This window comes from Ahaetulla prasina, chromosome 1 (assembly GCF_028640845.1).
Source record: "Ahaetulla prasina isolate Xishuangbanna chromosome 1, ASM2864084v1, whole genome shotgun sequence".
Taxonomy (NCBI): Eukaryota; Metazoa; Chordata; class Lepidosauria; order Squamata; family Colubridae; genus Ahaetulla; species Ahaetulla prasina.
Genome location: NC_080539.1, coordinates 142,469,095 through 142,496,735, shown reverse-complemented (window position 1 = coordinate 142,496,735; position 27,641 = coordinate 142,469,095). Strand labels below are relative to the sequence as shown.

The 27,641-nt window shown below is 37.7% G+C and overlaps 1 protein-coding gene and 1 pseudogene across 4 annotated transcripts in view; both read left to right on the top strand.

The window, feature by feature from the left end:
* FBXO9 (F-box protein 9) overlaps positions 1-7,539 on the top strand; it is a 29,938-nt gene extending 22,399 nt beyond the window's left edge. For 2 of the 4 annotated variants that reach the window (XM_058177202.1, XM_058177214.1), the window contains 6 exons: positions 794-912; positions 2,481-2,571; positions 3,610-3,705; positions 4,066-4,159; positions 5,206-5,360; positions 6,344-7,539. In XM_058177202.1, coding sequence (XP_058033185.1) covers positions 794-912; positions 2,481-2,571; positions 3,610-3,705; positions 4,066-4,159; positions 5,206-5,360; positions 6,344-6,452 — 664 coding nt within the window. In that variant the 3' untranslated portion in view covers positions 6,453-7,539. The remainder of the gene's footprint in view (positions 1-793; positions 913-2,480; positions 2,572-3,609; positions 3,706-4,065; positions 4,160-5,205; positions 5,361-6,343) is intronic. The other 2 variants (XR_009154424.1, XM_058177220.1) reach the window with 2 other exon arrangements.
* Positions 7,540-24,117: 16,578 nt separating this feature from the next.
* Positions 24,118-26,101, top strand: LOC131195304 (small ribosomal subunit protein eS1-like; annotated as a pseudogene).
* Positions 26,102-27,641: the final 1,540 nt, after the last annotated feature.

The following is a 27,641-nucleotide window of genomic DNA, read 5'->3' as shown; positions in this document are numbered from 1 at the left end:
AATTTTGTTCTGAAAAACTAAGGTCATTTTAAGATTATAGTTTTAAAATCATAAAGGTAAAAAATTATGAAATAAAAAGCAAGTATTAAAAAACTCCAGAAACTTATGAAAGTGTGAAGATTAGTGATGGAAAGTAGTTATATGTTTCCATTGATGGAACAGTATTGAGGCAATTTCTCTCTTGTTCTCCAAGTAGCCTTTGGCTTCTCCTCTGATAAATTCATTGGAGGTTTGTAGGTTGGTTCCATTTCAAATAGCTGATTTCATTCCATCTGTTAAGCTAATTGAATTTGACTGTTCAAATCAATTTGGGGAAAAAGTTGTTTTGACTTTCCTATGCAGTTTGATTCAGTTCAGAGATTTGATAAAAGTGACTTTGAATTAAACCTCTAAATAAAACTCTGCTGAGCCTATTCCATAAAGTTTTGTTGCATGAGAGGCTCTGTTATTCTGATTTGGCATGTATAACACTTATGCAGTCATATATATAGAAAGAGGAGAATTTTAAAGATAATTCTAGCATAGATTGTGATCTCTGATTCTAGTCTAATTAAGTTAAAAGCATATGCCAATGCACACCCAGAATACAAAGCTGATAAAGGAGGGAACAGGTGAATTAAATCTTATCAAAGTGCAATTCTCCAGAATTTATTCAAAACTGAATAATAAAGTGTCATTTAAAGACACTATACAACCATCATTTGCAGTGCTGATAACCAGTAACACACAATATTTCTGAGTCTCTTGTTTGTGTTAACATTTTTATAATCAGATTACATTGTCTTTTTTCCAGGGACCCTGAAATCTGGCGTCAGGCTTGTTTGAAGGTTTGGGGCAGGACATGTAATAAAATGGTTCCTTATACCTCGTGGAGGGAAATGTTTGTGAAAAGACCTAGAGTTCGATTTGATGGTAAGAAACAGCAATGTTATAATGATAATCAGGAAAGGTAGAGGCTGTATAATTGCAGCAATAGTTTCTGATTATAAATAGATTGGTTGGAAATGTGACTGGAGTATACTTGGGATTACTAACAATTATTGGCATCTAAATATATACTTTGGCCTTATAACATAGTCCTACTTAAAAAACACATAATCAGCTTTTTAATAACCTCTCCCTGAATAGAATAATTGTGATATTTGCATTATGAACTATTCTCTGAGAAGGACCTTTCTAGGAATTGCTAGTGAAACCCTCCCAAAAACAAAGTGGCTAGGACACAGTTTTCCTGGATAATAAGGCAATTTTTGAATAAGGATGTTTCAATTTGTGTGTGTGTGTTTGTATCAGTAGTGGGTTCCACTTATCTTTGCTACCAGTTCGGAACTGTGAGTGCTCATGCATGGCGCTTCTGCACATGCACAGAGCATCCATCATGATGTCTGGGCGGGTGGGCGTAGCCTCCCATTGCTGCCACTACCAGTTCGCCAGAACTGGGGCGAACTGGTAGAAACCCACTACTGGTGTGTATCCAGAAGCTGCACTGCAATAAAGGACAGGATCATGAAAATAAGTTAGTTAATTGAATTATTCATTAAAATAATTGCTTGTAAATAAAGTGCCCCGTTTGCAAAATTAATTCACTTTTTTCTGTGTGTGCAAACACTTAAGTATTCTTCTGTTAGAAGAAACCCTCTGTTTCTTCCAACAGAAACAAAAATGGAATTGTACTGTAGAGGAAATGGCAGGGAGGAAAGAAACATTTACAATAAGAAATGAAGAAAAGTGAAATGAGAGAAGGAGGGAAACAAATTAATACAGAGATGAGGGTACAAGGAAGAAAAGACAAGAGAAAGATTGTAAAAAGTTGAACAGAAGCCTTTAGGCATGAGTGCACGAATGATTATACGTGTGACTTCTAGTAATTTGAAATACTTTATTCCCAACCAAGTATTTTAATGTCATAATTTAGACATTATGCCTACTTTATATGTGACCATTTCCTCACACTTAAAGGAGAATAGTGCAAAACTGTACTAGTCCACATATCCCATTCTTGCCCCTCACATGTTGAGGTGAGCTTTCAGTGGAGGATGAGAGGAGAAGTAACTACTTATGTAACTCTTGTCTCACTGAGAGTAAGTACTAATCTGTTTGTAAACACCAAGGATTTTTCTTTCTCTCTCCTGCCTCTGTTGAATTCAATTTCTTGTATGAATTGCAGGTAGATGCTCTATATCTCTCCTACTACCTTTGTTTGCAAAACAGTCTTTATTTAAAAAAATATAACAAGACTTTCCGACTTAAAGATAATAATTTGAAGAAAAAAATCTATCATGCTTTTCAATGCATGATATACTAATTGAATGATATAATTCAATATAATTATATAGTAATTGCAATAGATGAGATTATAATTGGTAAATTAAATGTGTGCAAAAAAGATTGAAAATTGTAATGTTCTCTATTTCAGAATCCTAAAATATACATAATTGAATGTTTAAAGTATAATAAACAGGTAACTCTGTATTTTATAGGGGTATATATCAGCAAGACGACATACATTCGTCAAGGAGAACAATCTCTTGATGGTTTCTATCGGGCATGGCACCAAGTGGACTACTACAGGTACAGCCATTTTAAAATAAAGTTAATAATCTCTCTTGCCTCTTAAAATGAGTTAATTATCTCTCTTGCCTTCGTTCCAATGCAGTTCATGTATAATGCTGCAAACCATGTTATACAGTGAATTCAAATGATTACCTGTGTGTAAAAAGTAATAATGGTTTAGATAATTGGAGCCATGTACTTTATGACTAAATTTTTTATAATTCTGCTTTTAGACATTCCTAAAATATTTAAAAATTACTAGGAGAAAATTGTGTGGGGATTCCAAACTCTGAATTTTCCATGACTTCCAGGCTATGAATATACAGAGCTATCTTAAAGTATGTAAATTAAATCCTGAAATCAGCTGCTTTTGAATCATAATTTGATACCCTAGTATTTAATCTTCATGCTAATATCCCAGTACTGGTATACTTCCTGTAACAAAACTGAATCATCATAGTTAATGAGGTTCTGTTGACATGTTCTTTTGGTGCATTCTGTGTGATAAGGTTCTTTGTATGCAGTGAGGTTTCAGAGCTTTTTTCTAATTGCATATCCACATCATTCACTTTAATTTCTTTATACTTGGAGACTTTGGGAAAAGCCACATGAAAAACTGACTTTCCCTTGTACCCAGAAGACACAGAACACTCCTGGTTGATTAATACTTCATGTATTATCTGGCTTTTTTTGGTGGACGAAGTCTGAGTCCCACATTTGTATGTCCTACTAAGATTGATGCGTGACAGTTTGCTTGTTGTACCCATGTGTGGGTAATACGTGCATATGAGCATGTTGCTCCTAATTCAGGCATAGGCTGACTGACATACAACTAACCTGATTTCTGTATGAAACTTGAGCAAGATTTGATGGATTCAGATATATTTGGAAGTTAGTACAAGGCCCATTGGATCCTTACATTTATTATTTGTATATTAATATTTGTTTTTAACTAAAATATGTATGTTGGGAAAGATGTTTCTTCATTTTATTGTTATTTTTAATACATTTTTGTAAACTAACCCAAATTGGGAAAACGTTGAATAATTCTTTTAGGTACCTGAGATTTTTCCCAGATGGCCAAGTAATGATGCTAACAACTCCAGAAGAACCTCAGTCTATTGTTCCTCGATTACGGACTAAAAACACAAGGTATCTTCAACATCTGTAATAAAGAATTATATTGTCCATGGGATCCTGATATTTTTAATGAAAAATAATTAGGTAAACAGTAAAGCTACTATTATTTTTCATTGCTTAGATGATTAGACTAAAGAATGCATTGATCAAGTGATTTGAAAACTACATTTAAAGTTATCTTTAATGAAAGAAAATTGTGTTTCAATCTGAAGTTAATTATAATTTCAATAAGCTCTTTGAATCATAGAGATTTAAGTTGGTCATTATTCATTTAAATCCTAATAATTCTTGGACCAAATTTAATATCAGCAGTGTTTTTATTAGCACTTGAATGAATATATTTTCATGAAATATTTTCCTTCTAAATCTCAGAACTGATGCAATCCTGCTTGGACATTATCGCCTTTCCCAGGATACAGACAATCAAACCAAAGTATTTGCTGTAATGACAAAGAAGAAGGAAGAGGTATTTATGTAAGAAAATATTAATGGTCAACAGTAATCAACTGATTAATAGAATAAGAAAACAATAAATAAGTATTGCACTTTAGGATAAGTTGTTAAGTAAAAATATAACTTTGGAGTAGTTCTTTCTGCAAAATACTCTCTCCAAATATTCTTAAATTCTGAATTTAAAGAAAACTATCTTTTGGCATAATTTTTTTTTTTAAATTTGGAATAGTTCAAAAGCAAATTAAAAACTCTTGCACAACTAGAAGGTATTGAAATAGAAGGATTCTGCATCCATCTTCGGACATTGTTTAATAATTTTAATTGCTCTGCTTTGCTTTTAATTGCTCTGCTCTGCAGCCTTGAACTAGTGAAGGCAAGCTATAGATTTAAAGAGAAGAATGATTATTTAGCAATCTATATATGGATTTTCTTTTTCCTATCTTCTAGAGGCATAGAAGATTGGAATTAAGGGCTAGAAGGTGAACAAGAAAAGATTGTAAGGAAGTGTTGAAATCTAAGGGGGAAATTGAAAGCTAGGAATATTAGAAATTAATAAAAAGCCTTTTCTTGTTTTCTACTACTCAGTAATTTTTATAGATGCTTAATATTTCCACTATCAACATTTAAAAGTCTAGTTTTAGAAATAGGATACTTATATTATTTTTAAGTATCATGTTATATTTTATATTACTATCACTGTAGAAAAATACACTTTATTATAAATGCAGAAATGTTTTTGTCTGAATGAAAATCAGTATTCATAGATTCCTAGAATAAACTGATATAGAAAAATATATCTTTTATTATATGAATGCTGATTTTAATTCAGACAATAAACGTGTTCTAAGTTTATTATTTCTCACAATAGGATAATTGTATTTTGATTGTATACATTAGCATAGGATATTGTTGATTATGGTTGATTAGTACCAGAATATATTGTAGAAATGAAAATATCTTTGAAATGTAACATTTTATCTTTTAACTAGGATACAGCTTTAGTAGCTATCTTTTGCTGCATATTCTTGACAGCCTATTCCTTTCTTGTTTGTTATGTAGAAACCAATTGACTATCACAAGTTCAGATATTTCTGTCGTGTCCCTGTGCAAGAAACTGATCACAGTTTTCATGTAGGGTTACAGCTGAATTCCAGTGGCCGTCAGAAATTTAATAAACTCATTTGGATTCATCATTCTTGCCACATAACTTACAAGTAAGGTGTTTTTTTCCAAATGCTATAAAAAACTTTAAAAGTCCTTGAAACCTGGTCTTTCAGTCCTAGCTTTTTTACAAACTTTTTTTATGCCTGCATACAACATGTAACAAAACTTGGCAACAGAAGGCATTATATGAACATTTATAGCACATAATCATACCACTTATATAATAAGAAATGTCTGTATCACTAAATTTTAAACTGGAGCCTGTAAGATTAGAAATTCGAGTTAATTTTTTAACATAAAAATAAATGCAATTATCTGAAGGGTGAGAATTGCCCATAATATCACATTGTTTCCAGTTGTTTCCCTCCAACTAGCCAAACAAATATTGCCAGCAGAATAGAGTGATGGAGGAATTTGGTTGTACATCAATATATAGGAAGAAAAGAAGAGGAAATTCCATTGAATGAATTGAAATCCTTTTGTAATTAATTACATTGTTTGAAATATTGGCTAGATATTTACTCATAGATGAAGCAGAATACCGATTTTAATTTCCTAGGCAAATAAATCTAATTCGGTCAATAATATTGAACAAATCTAGCCAGGGCTATCAAACATCAAAAATATTTGCCAGGCTTAACTCACTTCTTTACATGGGCAATTTGAAACTCTATGGAAAAACACCATCCAGAATAGAATCACTGCTCAACACTGGATGAAGATAATCATTACAAATACCTGGACATCCTTCAAGCTGGTAACATTAAGCTCACTGAAGCCAAGAAGAAAGTTAGAAGTGAATACATCAAGAGAGTGAAGAGTTTCTCCAGTAAAGCCTTAAGATCTGCAAAACTTTGGTGTCAAATTCCATTTTGTAAAATAACCGTATATGTAAAAATGCTCTGGTTTCACGTAAAATATTTTCTTACATTGGATGCAAAGAGAATAGGTACAGGTTATATTATCAAACAGTTTTCTTCCTTTTAGGCAAGGAGTAAGACAGACATGTTTATCACTTTTTTCTCTTTTTTAGGTCTACTGGTGAGACAGCAGTCTCTTCTTTTGACATTGACAAGATGTACACCCCTTTGTTCTTTGCACGCGTGAAGAGCTTTACCGCAGTTTCAGAAAGGCCTCTCTAAGAAGCTCATATTTCTTGCATGAAAGAAATTACAGCAAACAACACTTAAATTATAAATGTGAGTGTGTGTGTGCGTGTATGGATGGATGTGTGTGTATATACATGCGTGCGCACACACACACATTATATATATATATATATATGAATTTTATTTTAAAATTGGGAGATCTTTTTGGAAGAATATATACTGGAAATACATTTGATTTAGGGTGGCAGGGTTATCTTTCTGGTTTTGATGTCAAATTTACACTTTATTTTAAACTTGTTTATGTTGTGAAAAGACTTTGTAAGATACAAGGCATTTTTTGCCATCTCATTTTATGAGCAAAATTTATAAGCTGTTCTCTTTACAAAGTAAGGCTTCATCTGCCTATGCACCTTAAGTTCAGGAATTGTTATAAACATACTGCTGTACATAAAACATTGTGTGCGTGCTTGGGGAAGGCTCAAAATGTGAAGAATTTGTCCTGCATCTGTGCGTGGCCTATAAATGTATAATAGAAATTCATGTATTGGGATGATCTTTCAGGAGGAGATGCTGATTTCAGTATAAACTAGTTTTATGAAAAAAATAAGAAAAAGTTGAAAGTTCAGTTTCGGATGTCATTTTTTTTTAATTACCTGGTTTGGTTTAAATAATCATAATCACTTCAGATGTTATTAGGCTTTAAGTAGATGATGACAGGACAGCCACATTGCTGGATTGGTTGCCTTTGTTTTCTGGATCCTGGAAGTGAACACTAAAGTGTATCATCTGAAGTCTCTTATGCAAACTAACAGGGCTGCATTTTGCATTGTTTTGTTTTTAGCTCTTCTCCTAACTGCTAAAAATACTGTACACCTCTTGGGTGTTTTGTAACACTTAACTTTTTCTTTTGGGACTCCTACAGATGTTCAGGTACTGTGTGCTGCTTCTCCTGCATATGTAATTTGGGAATTGGATGCGACTGCTGTATTTCACCTATCATAAATATGTATTTACTTATACAACTCACCATTCTAAATGTTTTCCTTTTACCAAGTTGTGTCATTTTTTTCAATTTTGGGGGAGAATATGGATGAAATAAAGATCATTTTGTTTGAAGTTCCATGATCTGTGTTGTCTGCCATGCTGAGTGCCAGTTACTAGCCAGCTTGCGGAAAAATTAGCCAACGGACATAGCAATAGCACTTAGACTTACGTACCACTTTACAGTGCTTTACAGCCCTCTGTAAATGGTTTACAGCCTATTGCCCCCAACAATCTGGGTCCTCATTTTGCCCGCCTTGGAAGGATGGAAGGCCTTGAGCCTGATGAGATTCGAACTGCCAAATTGCAGGCAGCCAGCAGCCTGCAGTACTGCACTCTAACCACTTCACCACTGTGGCTCATAGTGCCACGTGAAAGTAATAAAGTGAAAGTAATAAAGACTGCAGGACCGATAAGCCCTTTGCACTGTATGCCATCAGTCCCTATGGGAAGTAACCTGATGGGAAGATTGGGAAAGAAGCCTGATGAGGAACAGATACAGGGTTAAGGGGAATAAGGCGCTGAGAGAATTGGCAGGCACACATGCAGTGTAGAGGGTAGCCATGGCCACCTGAGTTTGTAAGATTTCTCCAGATTTTGTCTTGGCTGACTAACCAAATGCATGGCACCTTTTGATTCAGCTGAGTTATTGTCCTAAAGCAGGGGTGTCAAACTCAGTGTTATTGAGAGCCACATCAGCATTATGCCTGCCCTCAAAGTGCCAGTTGTATGTAAGACTATGGTGACTCAGCAGCCAGGTGGCTTGGCTGGGTAGATGTAGCTGTGTGGTTGCAGAAGGGTCGCTGTGACTAGGTGGGCATGGCTGATCTTGGCCTCAGCATGGCGTCACCCCAAGGGCTGCCTGCCCACCCACTGCCCAGCCCAGAAGCAGTGCATCCCCCCATTGTGGGCTGGATGCGGCACCCGAGGCGGAGGGAAGGGTGAGTGAAATGGATCGAGGCATTTCACAATCAGTTTCATTGATCCTTTCACTTGTCCTCCCCTTGGAGACACCGTGCTGAGGCCAAGACAGCTGCTATGCTGTGGTGCATGCATGCATCTCCAGGTCATCCGCCCGCCCAGAGCACTGCCACCTCCAGGCACTGGCCCCATTGGGATCTGAAGGGCAGGGTGCTTGGGCCGGTGGAGGAACATGGAAATGAGCTCCTCGAGGCCTTTGGGCAGTGGTGGGATTCAAATAATTTTAACAACCGGTTCTCTGCCCTAATGATTTCTTCCAACAGCCAGTTCACCAAAGTGCTCAGAAAGTTAACAACCGGTTCTCCCAAAGTGGTGCGAACTGACTGAATCCCACCACTGCCTTCGGGGCAGATCAGGTCGTCCAAGGCTTTGCTTCCCAGGAAGAGCTTCCTTCCCTTCTTTCCTTATTTTTCCTTTCTTGCTCTCTTCCCATCTTCCCATCTTTTCCTTTGTCTTTCTTCTTTCCCTTTCTCCTTTCCTGTCCCTTCTTGCATGCTCAAATGCAAAAGGGGAAATTTTCTCATTTTGTTGTTTTTCGTTCGTTCTGCTAGCCCTCTGCTAGCAAAAATGGAGCCGAGTTCCATTTTTGATGGCAGAAAGTTGGAGCCGAGTTCCATTTTTGCTGGCAGAAGGTTGCAGAAGGCCATTGTGGCCGAAAACAGACCCTGGGATGGCTGCGCGCGGCCCTCCTGAGCTCTGTTTTGACACTGCAGGCCAGTCCTCTGCTGTTTCCGGAGCAGCCCCACAGGCCAGATCTAAGCACCTTGTGGGCCGGATCTGGCCCCTGGGCCTTAAGTTTGAGACTCTTGTCTTTGAATGATGAAAAAATATCTAAAGGCAAAATGTGCAGCTTGGTAAACATGAAGACCATTTTGAGGTAAAACACAACCAATGTGCACACACCTAATACAGATCACCTTCAGTAACACCTAAATGTATATTGCAAAAGGTTTAGCCATCTTCAGTGACTTTTTTGATTGAAATACAACACTTTGAGCCATACGGCATGCATCAGTTTGTATTCCGAATACCAGGTACGTGAGCCTGTGCCACTTTGCTGTCACATATCTTCTGAATCTCCTACTCCTGTTCCGAGATCGGCAGTTGACCAAATGGTCAAATTGGGAGGGAAAAGGGCAAAAACCAAGAAGAGTGGTAGGGCTGGAAATGCTTGCTCCTAAATGAGGTGAGTGACCCTGACTCTTAAAGGTCTCGGTTGAAGGAGCCCTCATTTTTTGTCACTGCTATCAGATGACCCTACAGGATAATAAAAAACAGTAAGCTGGTAAGTTTTGTATCTTTTCATTGCAAAATAAAAATACAGAATAATAATAAAAAATTATTCAACAACGAAACTGTCACTCTATCAGAATGACAGTTTTACAAGTGAAAATAATGTTTTTTCATGCTTCACTGCTACAAATGCCATGCTACCAGAAATATATATTAATGTGAAGTATTTCTTCTCAAAACCATGTGTTTGTATATCTCTCTCTCACTGATTACAAAATAATGTATTGTGAAATAAAATATGGGGGGGGGAATAATGCCCTATTGGAATGTGTTCTGAAAAATAGAGCCATAGGGCTCTTAGCAGCACTCTGATTTAAGTTTTTATTATATCAAATGGTTTGTTCTGGAAAATTCAGGTCAGTGTTTATTGCTATAGCTCCAGTTCTTTTTTTTTTTTAATAAGTGTAATTAAAACAAGCCTTGTTTGTGGCCCAACATGGGATTTTATTTAACTGTAATGAAGAGTTTCAGGCTCCATGATCCCTCAAGTGGGCCTCCTGCTGAGATATTTCCTAATCTCTACCTTTATTTGCTTCACATTTGATTTTAGGATTTACTAACATGATTTAGCACTGGCCAAGTTTGGGGAATGACAGTTTCTTGCAGGGGCCTTTGTAATAATGGTCGTTAGATTCAAGTCTGGCTAAAGAATCTGAACCCCACCTTGTTAGATATGCACAATACAACACATGGGAAAAAGGGGCAGGGCTTTAATGATGTTAGACCCAGTCCAAGAAAGACATAGAACAATCCCGGCAAAATTAGGTTCTTTATTTGCTCTTGTGAATAGGCAGAATCTTGCCAGACTAAATCCTTATTACTCTCATCCTAATGGACATATCCTGGGAGATTCTATGGGAGAGGTCTTCAAACTTGGCAGCTTTAAGACTTGTGGATTTCAACTCCCAGAATTCTCCAGCCAGCATAGTCCCTCTGTTCTAGGGAATAGCTATCCTCATTTTCTTCCTCTGTCTTCTATCCAGCTTTCAGCTGTGTTGTCTTTTGTCTGTCCCCCCCTCCTTGGATGTGTTCCCTCCTTGCAGGGAAACTGTCACCTTAATGTAGTCCATCACAATTCCCCCTTTGTCAGCACCATCCATTACATCTGATCTGGTTACAGCAGCAGACTCCTGCTCTTCTGCTATTTTATAAATATGTTGACTTAAAGCCTTTAGTAACAGAACTGAAAATGCTTGAGCAGTGGAATAAAAGTTTTTTTTTAATTGAAAAAGTTTTACAACAAACAATTTTTTTTAAAAAAAAATTTCCCCCGTCACCCTCCCCCCTCCCCCTCCCCATTCACCCCTCCCCCCACAGAGACTTCCTAGAGCAAAATACAGGGTATAATATCTAACAAACATACGCTGAATACTACAAAAACCATACCCCATAATCCCTTCTCCCCCATTGATCCCTTAACTCCCATTCCCCTTTTAAACTAATACCCAAATACAATACAATCCCTACCATCACTCATATGCTATTTGATACTTTTTGGTCTGATACTTATTTTGAATATAATCAATCCATTTTCTCCATTCCACTATGTATCGTTCTTGTGAGTAGTCTTTCAAATACGCAGAAATTTTTGCCATTTCTGCTAAGTTTGAAACTTTAAGTGTCCATTCTTCAATTGTAGGCAGTTCTTCTTTCTTCCAATGTTGCGCCACCAAAAGTCTCGCTGCTGTTCAATATCAATTTAGTCTCTATTACTGTACAATCCGTGATTATGCCTAGTAAAAACAGTTATGGCGTAAACTTTATCTTCTTTTTCAAAATGTTCTGCATAATCCACCATATTTTAATCCAAAACGATTTAATTTTTTTACAAATCCACCATGTATGATAATAAGTAGCATCTTCACAATCACATCTCCAACATTTGGGCTGCACTTTCGGATACATACATGCCAACTTCTTGGGATCTAAATGCCATCTATAAAACATTTTATAAAAATTTTCTCTTAAATTTTGTGCTTGAGTAAATTTAACATTCCTAACCCAGATTTTCTCCCACATTTCCAACATTATAGGTTGTTGAATATTTTGTGCCCATTTTATCATACAATCTTTAACTAATTCCATTTCTGAATCTATTTCTATCAAAGCATTGTATAACCTTTTAATATGCATTTGACTTTGATCTCTAATTTGTTTAGCAGTGGAATAAAAGTTTTGAATAACCTTAAGAAGAAGACTAAATGTAAGTTTTTCAAAGCAAACCTTTTTTCCAAAGGGGGAAAAAACCCCAGATTAGTTCACTTACTAAGACTGCAAAGTCCAAATGTCTGTGATGTAGCAAGAAAGCACGATCAGTCATAAAATACTTTCCTCAAGACCACCAGTGGAAAGGACAGAACATCGGCTTACTTGTGCTACTTCATTGGACATATGGGCAGTGATAAGGTGACCAACTTTTTTACAATGGGAAGGAGTACACAAATAAATTGAAGAAAAAAAATATCGTAAATAAAAGAAACATTTTATTCATTGCAACAATAATACAGAATATACTATATGATAAATGCATAATAAACATTTGTAACAATAACATTTTATATTGTAATTATGTTTACATGTGTATTAATTATTATTTAAATGAGTACTTTTCCATTGAATAAATAAACTTGTAAATAAAATTATACATATTTGGAAATTATTAAATAGATAATGAATTAATAAAATGTGAATCATTGTGCTCACCCATGTATGATTGAATATTCACTGAGAAAGAAGTGAGTCTAATGCGTGCGTGTGTGCCGTGTTGTGTTTCGGTAAGAAGTAAACAAAGCCATTTGCGCATGGTGCATGCTCTCAAAACAATTCTCCTGTGCGGAGCACATGCGGCTCATAATCGCGTCTTGCTGCACTGTACCGAGCCTTGACGAATTATCATGTCAAATACAAATACGTCACATCACACACAACGGATCGGATCGGCAATCGATCGAATACAGAGATTTACAGATTAGTCTTCAAATATCAAAAAGGAGGACATGTAGGAGGACACTTTTTGAGAGAGGACAGAACTTACAAAAGAAGGACTGTCCTCCCTAAAGGAGGATGATTGGTCACCTTAGCAATGAGGCCTAGCAGGAGTGCCACCCTAGCTGCTTAAAGGTAGGACATGTTAATGAAAGGCTCTGAGCATCATTTGCTGGTAGGAAAATATCCTTAATTGTTCTCTATAGTGTCGGGCAGGGTAAGGTAGATGAAGGGCATGCAACAGTTGTTCAGTGCCTTGTGCAGTTGCCAGAATAGCAGGTTGCCACCTCACAGCTGCTTGGCTCCTGTTACTTGTTAGCTGAGCTATTTATAAACATTGGTCTAGAAGACTCCTTCTGAAAGAGATGTTAAACCTTGAGCAAAAGGCTCCCCAATCACAGGAAGGGCATGAGATTAAGTGGCTTTGTGGCCTATGTCACTCTTTCATTCGTTTGTTCTTCCTTTTTCTTTCTCTCTGTCTCTCCCTCCATCCCAATCTATTTGAAGTGGCAAGAAAACCAGCTGAATTAGTAGACAACTTATGTATTAAGAAACAATATTTACAAATAATATTTGGAGATATTAACATGTTAACAATATGGAGAGAATTAGGAGCTCAACTTTTTAAAAAAACCAAGAAATGTAAGTAGCAAGACTAGAATATATACAAAATGTACAGAATAAATAATCAAACTGAAGAACTGAGAACAAAAGTAAATGAGTTTACATGGAGAGAGATCTAAACATCAGTCACCGATGCAATAGTAGTGAATATCTGTAGCTCCGGTGTAGGCTGAGGGATCCCCTAAACTCCGCTGAAGATGTTATCTAGCCTGGTAATGAAATATTTGGAAACCAACCCACAAGTTTGGAAAAGAACCCTCGCTCTCATCAGTCACCTAGCCCAATAAAAATAAGGATGTGGCTGGATGTCAATAAAATGGACAACAGAGCTGATTCGTAATAAATATGACTATAAACTGCCAGTAGATGGCAGTCTATGATTTAAAGATACCTAATATAACTGCTCAGCATCATTCCTTGGGGGACTTAATGGCTTCTAACAGAATACAGAATAATAAGGTTGGAGGAGACCTTGTAGCAGAGGTGGGTTTCAGCAGGTTCTGACCAGTTCTGGAGAACCGGTAGCGGAAATTTTGAGTAGTTCGGAGAACCGGTAGTAAAAATTCTGACTGGCCCCGCCCCCATCTATTCTCTGCCTCCCGAGTCCCAGCTGATCGAGAGGAAATGGGGATTTTGCAGTATCCTTCCCCTGCCATGCCCACCAAGCCACACCCACAGAACTGGTAGTAAAAATTTTTGAAACCCACCACAGCCTTGTAGGTATAATCCTCTGCTCAGGCAGGAAATCCTATACCATTCCAGATGTCCAATCTCTTCTTAAAAACATCCATTGTTGGATGTTTTACTGTTCTACTGATTAATTGTTCTGTCCAGAAATTTCTCCTTAGCTCTAGGTTGCTTCTCTCCTTGATTAGTTTCTATTCATTGCTTCTTGTCCTGCCTTCAGGTGCTTTGGAGAATAGGTTGTCCCCCTCTTCTTTGTGGCAGCCCCTCAAAATATTGGAACACTGCTATCATGTCACCATTAGTCCTTTTCACTAGACATACGAATTCCTGCAACTGTTTTTCATATGTGTTAGCTTCCAGTCCTCTAATCACCTTTGTTGCTCTTCTCTGCACTCTTTCTAGGGTCTCAACTTCTTTTCTGTATCATGGTGACCAAAACTGGACTGAGTATTTCAAGTATGTTCTTACCCAGGGGTGAAATGTAAAATTTGTAACTACCAGTTCTGGGGGCGTGGCTTGATGGGAGGGGTAATGTGACTGGGTGGGCATGGCCAACTTTTTTTTTTACTTTTAAAAGCATTTTTTCTACAACCTCTTCAGCCAAAGAGCTTGTAGAAAACATGCTTTTAAAGGGTTCTGATGATCAGGCAACTCAGCTGGGACTGCCAGAGGAGCCTGTTAAAAGCTTTTTTTTTACAACCGCTTCAGCCAAAGAGGTTGAAGAAAAAAAAAGCTTTTAAAGGGTTCTGATGATCTCACCTGAGCCGCGTGATCATCAGAGGCTTTTTTTTACTTTTAAAAGCATTTTTTCGGTGGAAGAAAAAATGCTTTTAAAAATAAAAAAAACCCTCTGATGATCACGCGGCTCAGCTGGGGTGGGATGGGAGGGATTTTTGCTACCGGTTCTCTGAACCACCCACTGCCATCGCTACCGGATCAGGCGATCCGGTCCGAACTGGGAACATTTCATCCCTGGTTTTTACCAAAGCAGTATAAAGCGGTACTAACACTTCATACAATCTTGATTCCCTCTGTTGATGTAAACCAGGACTGCATTGGCTTTTTTGGCAGTTGCAGCACACTGGTGGCTCATATTTAAGTGGTTGTCCTTAGGACTTCTAGCTCTCTCTCTCACAATTACTGCTATTGAACAAGGTGCCTCTTATTCTATATCTGTGTATTTGGTTTTTCTTGCCTAAGTGTAACATCTTTTAGAACTGTTGGGTGTCAAGCCTGTGAAGTCTAAAGACTGTGCAATTTAGATCTGAAACGCACCAAATTGGGAAGGCCTGAGAGAATTCTAGTTCTTCAACTGACATAAGAGACCTCATGGTTTTCGGTGAGCCAGAATCTTGGGCCAGAGTCACAGTTAGACTTGAAGCAAGTGAGAGATGTGGCATGTATGAAGACAGATTATATATAGATTGTATAAAGAGAGAGGAGAAGGAATTTAAAGAAACAGAGTGCAATTATTCAGGTTGTATTCACACTAAACCATAATTCACAGAATGATCACAGTGACTTGGACTTGCACAAGATATTGAACCATAAAATAACTGTATGGGTAAAGTTTGTACAACAAAATATCAAAAAAAAGAAACACAATTTAGCAATCTCTGCCTTCTGGAGTTCCCCAAAAGGAACAATTCAGGATTCCCTTCAACATAACCAAGGTTACTTTTCTCAGATATGGCCCAAGGCTCAGAATGATTTGTACCCCACAAAGATGCACACATCTAATAAGGATGCATTGTTGTTGTCATTATGAGCGAACAATATTTTTAAATCATAGTTGATTAGGAGTGCCCTTAGCTTGTCCTGCCAATGTTGGTGGAGGGGTGATTTCCTTCTTAGTAGTTCCTTCATTCAGGTATTGTTTTTCGTTTGATCATTTGTCTGGTGTTAATCCCTGTTTAATCCAGTGGTGAAATCCAATTTTTTTTTACTACCGGTTCTGTGGGTGTGGCTTGGTGGGTGTGTTATGGCTTGGTGGGCATGGCAGGGGAAGGATATTGCAAAATCTCCATTCCCACCCCACTCCAGGGGAAGGATATTGCAAAATCCCCATTCCCTCCCCACTCCTGGGGGAAGGATATTGCAAAATCTCCATTTTCACCCCATTCTGGGGCCAGCCAGGGGTAGTAGTTGCCGGTTCTCCGAACTACTCAAAATTTTCGCTACTGGTTCTCCAGAACCTGTCAGAACCTGCTGGATTTCACCCCTGGTTTAATCCCTTCTTAAGGAGAAAACCACATACCCACCAACCCTGGCAGGGAAAGCTACTGTATATAAATAGGCAACAAAACACTGATGATGTTACTCAGTCAGTTAATGAAACATCTGCAATCAAACAGCCAAGCTCAGAGAGTACTCAAGACTCCAAAGAAAGAATATGCAGATGTTCTATACTTGCAATACTTGGTAAACCACTATTCACTTTGCCAGGCTCTAAGAAAGCCATGACAAAGACATTAATTATTTTTCATTATGCAGGCCATGATCTCCTGAGAATTTAAACCCTAAAGCAGTTCTTTTGGTACTCTTTTGAAATCCAAAAAGTTAGCTCTACTGTTTCCTTGTTATATACAATTAAAAGGTAGAATCTAAAGTTTATCTACTTCCACGGTTCTTCTGTCTCTTTTCCTAATCATAGGAACAGTCAAGTTAATTTGAGATGTTTAACTTGATGAATAAAAGATCAATTCAATCAAATTCAGACTTTCATTTGCCTTCAGAGTAAATTGTGGGAACCATCATGTGAACGTGAAAGGATGAAGCAGGCACCACACTAGAGATACTTGAACACCTGATTTTAAAAAAAGCCTCAGAGATTGCATTGGAAAGTGGGGAGCGGGTTAGAGAAAAGGAAGTGTGTAATCATATTTTTTTTCTTTTTTTTCTTTTCTCCAAATTATATCCACAAGATGCTCCTTCCTTGGCAAAGGACCTTTTGTCCTTGGTTAAAAAATAGCATCCAGGAAATTCCCAGACAACTCCTTTGCAATATATCTTGTCTTTAGCCAGGCAGAAGATTAATGAATCGTAGGTTAAAACTTCACTACATACTTGGATTTCATCAAGTAATGGAAAATACTGTTGATTTTGTGACTCAACTTTGTGACTCACTTGTGTAGGCGTGCATGTAAACAGAGATGGATACATATATGTACAAACAACATATGGTACTTTAACTACTTTCTTCTTCTCTGTAAGATTGCTTATTAAAGAAAATGGTTGGAAAAATCTAGTTAAACCTGAAAAGCTAAAGAAAATATGAAGAGGAGAAATGAATGTTTGTCTGGGTATGTGACAAAACAGAGATTATTTCAATCTGGTTTTTCTTCTTTGTTTGGAGTTCTAATAAAAAGGCCTTTTTATGATATAATATATATGGGATAGTAAATATAAGCGTGTATGATTATCATGTTTTTGAAAGTAAAATTTCTCCCTAGAGGCAGATTTTTTAAAAAAATGTTAACAGATTATGATCTCTAAGTTATGAAAAATTGTCATTTTAACACTTCAGGCTAAAAACTGGCATCCATCAAAACATTCTCCTGAATCTTATGTCGAAGAGTTCAGTGTTAAATAACCTTGCTCACTATCTGTACTTAAGGATGCTTTCTTCGGGAGAACCGGTAGCGGAGATGTTGAACTGACAGCGAACCGGTTCACTGCGACCGTTATCTGGGCCCTTCCGCCCGCCCCTGTGCTATACCTAGCTTTATTCCACTGTTTTTTAGCCCACTGAAAGGCGTGGCAGAACGGATTGCAATGCCTCAGTTGTTCAGCCAGTCAATGCGCTTGCATTGCGATCACACGTAAAGCATGTGCACGAAGCAAACCGGTGGTAACACCGGTTAGAACCCACCACTGGGTAGCATCATATCCAAAGCTTCTTTTTTCTCTCTTCCCTGTTCAGCCTCAAAGACTGCTAAACTTGAAATATTCTTAATATTTCAGAACTAGGTCGATGCAAAACTTTGCACTGGTCAAGAAAAGGGGACGATACTCCAAATGCTTCATGGTGGTCAGCCTACTTTAATTTCCCTTATTTCTCTCTTGTCAGTTCGTATGCTGCTGCATAGAACTGAGGAAACGATGCTTTTAGTCGCACTGGTGTTTAAGCAGAAATATGGCAATTACAGACGATCGCTTCACTTGGATTGATTTAAGCGAGTAAGAACAGAAAGTTACAAGCTGTAAATATAAATGATTTTATGTCCTTGAAAATTTCTGTTTATGACCAGTTGTCCTCAGGGAAAGAATGGATTGGGTAGATTGTGTATTATGCAACGAAAGATATTTTCCAAATAGCTTACAAATAATATACAAGTTAGAGTAACTGGTTAAGGAAAAAAAACTCAGTCCAGATATATCAGACAGACTCTTTAAACAAAGCAGCATTTGAGACCATCATAGAGAAGAGATCTAAGCTTGGATGTATTCTGCACAGGCAAAATTTAAATGATTAGAATCATAGAATTGTAGATTGGAAGGGATCACAAGGATATCTAGCTCATCCAGAGGTGGGTTTCAGCAGGTTCTGACCAGTTCTCGAGAGCCGGTAGTGGAAATTTTGAGTAGTTCGGAGAACTGGTAGTAAAAATTCTGACTGGCCCTGCCCCCATCTATTCTCTGCCTCCCAAGTTCCAGCTGATTGGGAGGAAATGGGGATTTTGTAGTATCCTTCCCCTGCCATGCCCACCAACCCATGTCCACCAAGCCATGCCATGCCCACCAAGCCACACCTACAGAACCGGTAGTAAAAATTTTTGAAACCCACCACTGAGCTCATCCCTCTGCAATGTACTAAAAAAACATGAAACCATCTTTGAGAGGTTACCTATTCTTACAAACCTCCAGTTTCTATAGGAAGACTGTTCCTCTATAGTTCTTGCCATCAGGAAGCTTTTTATCTATTCATTCATTTTTTATTATTTTTATAAATACCTCAAGGTGGCACACGTAACTTATGCTCCTTCTCCTCCTATTTTCTTCCTATTTTCAGCCCGCTCTTGAGGTGGGTTGGGCTGAGAGAGAGTGACTGGTCCAAAGTCACTCAGCTGACGTTCATTGCTAAGATGGGACTTGAACTCATGGTCTCTTGCTTTTTAGCCTGATGCCTTAATCATTAGACCAAACTGGTTCTCCTTTTATTTAAAAGAAAACTAGGTAGCTGCCCTTACAGCCGTTATTGCTGGTCCTTTCTATGGCTATGGAAAATAGTTCCTGATCATCATCCTGTAAGCTTCCCTTATACACCTAAACACGGTCATCATGTCTCCCCTATTAAGTCTTTTTATCTTCAGACTCAACATTTATTTATTTGTTTGTTTATTATATTTCTTTATTAAATTTATTTACTGTCCATCTTGCCACATTCCTTCAGCCTTCCTTCATTATTAGCCTTTCCTTTGAACTTTTTTTTTTTTTTTGTTTACATTTATACCCCGCCCTTCTCCGAAGACTCAGGGCGGCTTACAATGTATAGGGCAATAGTCTCATTCTATTTGTATATATTTACAAAGTCAACTTATTGCCCCCCCAACAATCTGGGTCCTCATTTTACCTACCTTATAAAGGATGGAAGGCTGAGTCAACCTTGGGCCGGGCTCGAACCTGCAGTAATTGCAGGCTTTGTGTTCTTAATAACAGGCCTTACCAGGCAGAGCTAAACCGGCCCTTTGGAATATAATATTAGCCGTGTAAATTTAATTCATCAAACAAGTGTGTATCCATTAGGAAAGAAGTTTATTCTCTGCAGAAGAACTTCGCAATGGCAATTCTAATAAACTATGATTTAAAAATATGGTTCACTCATAACAATAACAACAGCAATACATCCTTATTAGATGTGTGCATCTTTGTGGGTTAAAGACCATTCTTATCCTTGGGCCACCTTCAAAAAAGCAGCCCTTGACAGGAGAAGTACAATTACTTAACCTATATAATTTTATATTTAACTTGTATATAAAAAAAAAATTAGAACAGAATTTTTTATTGGCCAAGTGTGATTGGACACCCAAGGAATTTGTTTTGGTCCATATGCTCTCAGTGTACATAAAAGAAAAGATACGTTCATCACGAATCATAAGGTGCAACACTTAATGATAGTCATAGGGTACAAATAAGCAATCAGGAAACAATATCAGTATAAATTGTAAGGATACAAGCAACAAGGTTACCGTTATATGGTCATATGTGGAAGGAGATGGGTGGTGGGAACGATGAGAAGATTAATAGTAGTGCAGATTTAGTAAATAGTTTGGCAGTGTTGAGAGAATTACTTGTTTAGCAGAGTGATGGCATTCAGAAAAAAAACTGTTCTTGTGTCTAGTTGTTCTGGTGTGCAGTGCGTCGTTTTGAGGGTAGGAGTTAACCTAAATTTTAACATTTTTATCGAATTCAGTTGGCCTGAATATTATTGTGTATTCCATGCTTTCTTGCTGTCATGTAAAAAAGGGGAATATTCATATTGTACATAATTAGTGGCAACTTTTGGATAGCTTTTGGGGGGGGCACCCAGGACTGGTGGGGTTTGCATGAAGAGTTGGTGCTTTAAGAGGTGAGACTCTAATCTGTCTAGTGATTTTTCAAAAGATTCTCCCAAGGGTTATAAATTGGGTCAATAGGATTATCTCCAGAGTACTGAAGAAAGCCTACAGCAGCTGAAGTCCTTGCTTAAGGCTACTCTGCAGGGACATGGCAATATTTTAAGGACATTGGAAAGAGGACCTTTTGTCCTTGGGTGGTATTTTGAGCCACTTTATATGACAATCTACTAGAACTGCTCCACTAAAAACCAACCAACAAACCTGTCAGTATTTCTCCATCACCTTGACCAGCCTGATGGGACAGGGCACTTAAAACTCTGTTTTTCTGCATATCTGTTGCTCTATTGACACGAAGAGATAATGATCTATAGCTCATGGCCCTCTACGACCTGAATATCACCATGGGCTCTGATCTATCTGACTTTGGCTGATCTCAGAAAGCTAAGCACAGCAGGCCTTGATCAGTACTTGAAGGGAAGGCGAGTCAACTACTAAGACCGCAGGCAGTTAGAGAAGTTCACAAAATGTTCCAGAAAACAGAGAGAGAAACCATTTGCCCATTAATGTATGTGGAAATGTCCTGGTGATCTCCAGAAGATGAGCTGAAACTGAGGGACTGTCTGTCTTCTGGCTAAAATGATCATATAAAATGTAATCCCTATTTATCACCATTCACATCCAAGTGAGTTCTAACTACTTTCATGGGCTCTATGTAGTGTTCGGCTTGAAAACAAGCTAACTTTCTCTTTTTTCTCTCTTTGCTGTGTCACATGCAAAGTAAAGGAATCTATCATCAATCAATCCATTACCCTCCATCTAGAAACAAACAACCTACTCTCTAATAAACAATTTGGTTTCAGAAAAAAATTATCATGTAATTTACAACTTCTTCACTGCAAAAACATATGGACTACAAACCTTGATCAGGGCAAAGCAATAGATGCAATCTACATAGACTTCTGTAAAGCTTTCGACTCAGTAGTAAATAATAAACTTCTCCTAAAACTAAAATCCTACGGCATCTCAGGACCCCTCCACAATTGGAAAACAGCTTTTCTATCAAACAGACAACAAGTGGTCAAAATTGGCAATGCTCTATCAAATCCTGTTCCTGTTAAAAGTGGCGCTCCCCAAGGCAGCGTTCTTGGACCAACATCTTCATATTATACATTAATGATCTCTGTGACCATATTACAAGTAATTGTGTTCTCTTTGCTGATGATGTCAAACTATTTAACACCACCAACAATACAGCTATCCTCCAAAAAGACCTTGACTTTTTATCTGAATGGTCTAAAACTTGGCAACTCCAAATCTCAATCAGCAAATGCTCAGTCTTACATATTGGAAAAAAGAACCTAAACACTAAGTACAAACTTGATGGACATTACCTTACTGATGACCCCCACCCTGTTAAAGATCTTGGAGTTTTCATATCAAATGATCTAAGTGCCAAAACCCACTGTAACTACATCGCAAAAAAGGCCTTAAAAGTTATAAACCTAATCTTGCGTAGCTTCTTCTCCAAAAACACTACACTACTAATCAGAGCATATAAAACATTTGCTAGACCAATTCTTGAATACAGCTTGACTGTTTGGAACCCATACCACATTTCAGACATCAATACAATTGAACGTGTCCAGAAATATTTTACAAGAAGAGTTCTCCACTCCTCTGAATACAACAAAATACCTTATGCCATCAGACTTGAAATCCTGGATTTAGAAATTTTAGAACTACGCTGCCTTCGACATGACCTGAGTTTAACTCATAGAATCATCTATTACAATGTCCTTCCTGTCGAAGACTACTTCAGCTTCAATTGCAACAATACACGAGCACACAATAGATTTAAGCTTAATGTGAACCGCTCCAATCTTGATTACAGAAAATATTACTTCAGTAACAGAGTTGTTAATGCTTGGAATACAGTACCGGACTCTGTGGTCTCTTCCCAAAATCCCCAAAGCTTCAACCAAAAACTATCTACTATTGACCTCACCCCATTCCTAAGAGGTCTGTAAGGGGCGTGCATAAGAGCACAAGCGTGCCTACCGTTCCTGTCCTATTGTTTCCTTTTGTTATATCCAATTAATATAGTTACTACATACTCATACTTATGTATATGCTTATATATTGTATAGTTATTTCATGCTTATGCTTATATATACTCTGTGACAAAATAAATAAATAAATAAATAAACAAGCTAAACATCTTTATTGGTTGAGAATTTGACCAGTCAAGTTTGGATAAATATCAACTGGCACAGTCGTATTTTGCTATTACAAAACAGTTTTGTTTGCTTGTGGTTTGTTTCGAAGACAGATTTAATTTTTTTTTTCCTTTTAAATTCTAAATTGTTTTTTCCTGAATCTCAGGAAACACAATTTTTCTTGTGATCAGAGCCACCTTGGGATCAGGTTTCTTCCCACTAAAGGGAAGGAAGGAAGGAAGGAAGGAAGGAAGGAAGGAAGGAAGGAAGGAAGGAAGGAAGGAAGGAAGGAAGGAAAAGAAAGGAAGGAAGGAAGGAAGGAAGGAAGAAAGAAAGAAAGAAAGAAAGAAAGAAAGAAAGAAAGAAAGAAAGAAAGAAAGTAAAAGAAAAGGAATTGAAAATTCTGTACCAAGTTCCTTTCCTTTCCTTTCCTTTCCTTTCCTTTCCTTTCTTCTTTCCAGTTGGTAAATCTAGATAATGGTGTTTTTTTAAAAATGTGGGCTTTCTTAAAAGAATGTATAACCTTCTCTACTCACTAGGAAATGGCTATGGGTTGCCATTCAGATGGCATTGGAACTATCACTGGTTTCACTATCTTGCAGAAACTGTTACCCCCAACCCACAAAGTTTATCAGGAAGGTGGCAAGACCAGGTCTTCCTCCCACTAAAAGAGCACTGTTGATTGTACTTTCACCCAGGATCACCATTCCCTATTTTCCCCACCTTTGCAGAATGAAAAAATACAGATGATAGGCTTCATAGTTATTGAATTATCCAACCTAGCACCTTCCAGATACAATAATTCTGGAGAACCCAGATTGTTGATTAAAGAAGCGGCAGTCCAACACATCTGGGCTATATGTGCATTTGTCAACTCCAGTTGTATCAGTGGTGGGTTGCTACTGGTTCACCCCGGTTCGGGAGAACCGGTGGTGGGGGGCAGAAGGCTACACCCACCGGCACGGAAGCGTCACACATGAGCACCCATACACCCACAAGCGAACCAGTGGCGACGGGTTTTGAAACCCACCCCTGAGTTGTACCCTTATCACTAAAACAATGAGCAAGTTAACTCTTGGCATAGATTAGATTTATGCAATATGCTGTATAGGTAGTCCTTGACTTTACTGTAATTAAGCCCAGAATTATGATCGTAAGTCATTGCAGTAGTTAAGTGGGTCACTGGATCCAATTTTATAACTTCTTTTGTAGCAGTTGACTCAAATTTACCCAATTGGTGTTTTTTAACCAGAAATTAGAAAAAAAAATACAACCCATCGAAAATTGTGGTCATGTGACCGTGAGATACTGCAAATGGCTATAAAGGTGAGCTGGTAGCCAAGCACCACAAATGTGATCACAAAATTGCTGGGGTGTGTGTATGTGCGACTGGTATCTTCAAAATTGGGTGGAGCAGAGATATTGTAATGTTGCTTCTGACAGTGCAACAGTGTTGACTTACAGCTGAGTTATAACATTTTGGTTGCTAAACGAGACAGTTGTTAAGTGAGTTTTGCTACATTTTATGACCTTTCTTGCCACAGATGTTAAGTGAATCAATGCAGTTGTGAAGAGTTGTAATGTGAATCTGGCTTCCCCATTGACTTTGTTTGTCAGAAGGTCACAAAATGCGATCGCAAGTCCCTTGGGACACTACAACTGTCATAAATATGAGTCAGTTGCCAAGATCTGAATTTTGATCAGGTGACCCGGGGAATGTTGCAGCAATCCTGAGTGTGAAAAAGAGTCAGAAGTCACTTTATTTACTGTCGTAATTTTGAATGGTCATGAAATGAATTGTTGTAAGTTAAGGACTACCTGTATGATGTCTGCTTTTTCGTTGTTCAATTCTACTATTATGTTCCCTAACTTTTGTATTTATGTTGCTATTCTTACCTCATTATTGTAATTTCTGTTACAATTTTCACCCGATTTATATAGTTGGGTATGTATACTGCTCAGAGTCAGGGATGACTGGAGCTATCTATAAACTTAATAAATAACAACAATAATTTTAATATACCCAAGAAGAAAGTGGTGGACCCCTTTTCAAAGAAAGGTTAGCATGATGTCAAGGCTCCAGCAATGTTCAATATTTAAAACATTGGAAAGACGTTAGTTACCAGGACTCAGGGAACAAAAATTGCCTCTGATGGAGTGAAAGGGTATGTATTTGAAGTAAGCCTTGCTGACCTACAGAATGATGAAGTTGCCTTCCATACATTCAAGTTGATTACAGAGGATTTCCAGGGGAAAAATTGCTTGACAAACTTTCATGGCATGGATCTCACATGGGATAAAATGTGTTCAATGGTTAAATCAATAAAGGGAGAGCCAGAACAATTCTTACTAGGGATTCCCATAGAAAAATTACACAAAGGATATACAATATTTAATATTATACATATTAACAGCAGCTCGTATAGCCTAGGCACAAAATTGGAAGAAGGAGAACCCACCAACAGAAGAAGATTTAATCAAAAATTTTTTAGAATGCGCAGAGATGGACAAACTAACAAAAGAATTCAAGGAGAAAGAGGATACAGAATATTACAAAGTGTGGTGTAGATGGTATGAATGGTTGGAAAATAGGAAAAATAAGAAAGAGGAATATCATGGTGAAATGTAGATGAAATAAAGAAAGATAGAGAATAAAAGTAGACTAAGATAAAGTTAAAACATGTGTAAATAGCAAGAAAGGACCACTCTGAATGAGCTGATAAGAAAAAGTGATATGTATATAAATGTTGTATGTTTGTGTGTTGTTTTAATGTGTTTAAAATAAAAAACTCCAAAAAAGAAAAAAAGAAAAGAAAAATGTGTTCAATGGTTAAGAAATGGCAGACTATGGTTGAAGCCCACATCGATGTCAAAACGACAGATGGGTATCTTCTACACCTTTTCTGTGTTGGCTTCACCAAGAAAAGAACCAACCAGATTCTCAAGACTTCCTATGCTCAGCACCAAGAGGTCCACCAAATCCGCAAAAATATGGTGGAAATCATGACACGTGAAGTTTCATTGAGGGTGTTGGTTGGAACACTGACATTATGACTTGAAAGAAGTTATCAATAAACTGATTCCAGACAGCATTGGTAAAGACATAGAAAAGGCATGTCAATCAATCTACCCCCTTCATGATGTCTACATTTGCAAAGTTAAAATGCTCCAGAAGCCCAAGTTTGAATTGGGCAAATTGATGGAACTGCATGGTGAAGGGGGTGGTGCTGGAAGACCATCTGGTGATGAAACTGGTGCCAAAGTAGGATATGAGCCCCCTGTGCAAGAATCTGCTTAAAATCACACACAAAATAAAAGACTTCATAAAAAAAAATATATATACCCAACAATAAATTTAATATACCCATTTAATATAAACATTTACAAACTCTGAAAATGTTGAGGTTTCATCCTGTCATAGAGGTTTTTGTGCAGCATCCTCTTGAAGCTGTTTCACAGAGCTGTGTCGCCTCCCAGAGCCCGTCTAAACTGAAAATTCTTGCTTTCTTGTTGAGGCCTCATCCAGCATTTCCAGGAGCCAGTAGATGTGTCTGCATGAGTGCAATGCATGCACAAAAGATGTTCTGACTGAGGGAAATACCAGCTATGGGTTCATGATGATCCAAAGAGCCTTGATGAAGAAACTCCTCTATAGAGAGGGTCTCCAAACTTGGCAACTTTAAGAGTTGTGGACTTTGACTCTCAGAATTCTGGGAGTTGAAGTCCACAACTCTTAAAATTGCCAGATTTGCAGACCTGTACTCTATAGCCATAAAAGGTTAGCTGAGGGAAATTGTGGTCAACTTCCCGCTGTGTCCTCCCAGAACTGAAATGAGATGTATGGTTAAATGGACCGTTACATCTCCAGTCCAATATTTCTTTCTCATCTTGGCTTCTTCTGAATAATCGGTTTAAAGCAGAATGGAGCAACTCTGTCTCTAGACACGCATGAAACTTTTGGCTTAATTTTCAAAAACTTTCTGCAAAGTAATTTAACAGATACTTCTTAGAAGTATCTGTTCCTTACAGATGTTGTTAGGAAGGGAAAATTATGTCAGGGAAAAGAGAGAGGGAGAGAGGAAGTGGGGGAGAGAGAGAGAGAGAGAGAGAAGGAGGATGGAAATTTGAAATGGAAGGCATGAAAAGAGAAAGGTCAGAAAAAAGAAAAATATCTTCATCTTCATCTGCACAACATCTGTCCATGGGTTAATCCTGAGCAAATGCAGAATTTAACAGGAACAATCTTGTTTCTCTTTTTTTAAACTTCTGAATATGTACAGTTTTCAATTTTAAACTTAGAAATTCTACCAAAAGTGCTGTTAACCATTTGCTTGGCATTGAGCAACGTTTTACTCTAGAAAAGGGGAATATATCATTCAAGCACAATAAATTGAATGTTTGTAGCCATATATGTGCTTGCCCAGTTTCCTCCTAGTTGTAACATGTTTTACAGTGCAAATAGGAATGCTACTCTCTTGGTAAGCAGCCTGCAATCCATTGTATGCCAGGATAATCTCCGCAGCCATTTGGATTTTGGGGCTCCAAGGACACCAGGCAGATCATTACGGTTCATTCAAACTACCTGCACTACCAAAAAAATGAAGAACCAAGAAGGCAGCTGAACTATGATGTACATGGCCATCTCCTCCTGGCAGCCATTACAGGAGATAGGCACATGGTAAATGTGGATACCTAAAATAATTTTAGCTAGAGTTATGGGATGCAGTTCTATCACACCAAGATCTTCGGTTTCTTAAAATCTTTGGCTTCTTCCAACATCTGTTGTAAGTGCTAATGTTATAGTTCTGAGTATCCATGTAGTAATCATTTACTAATGT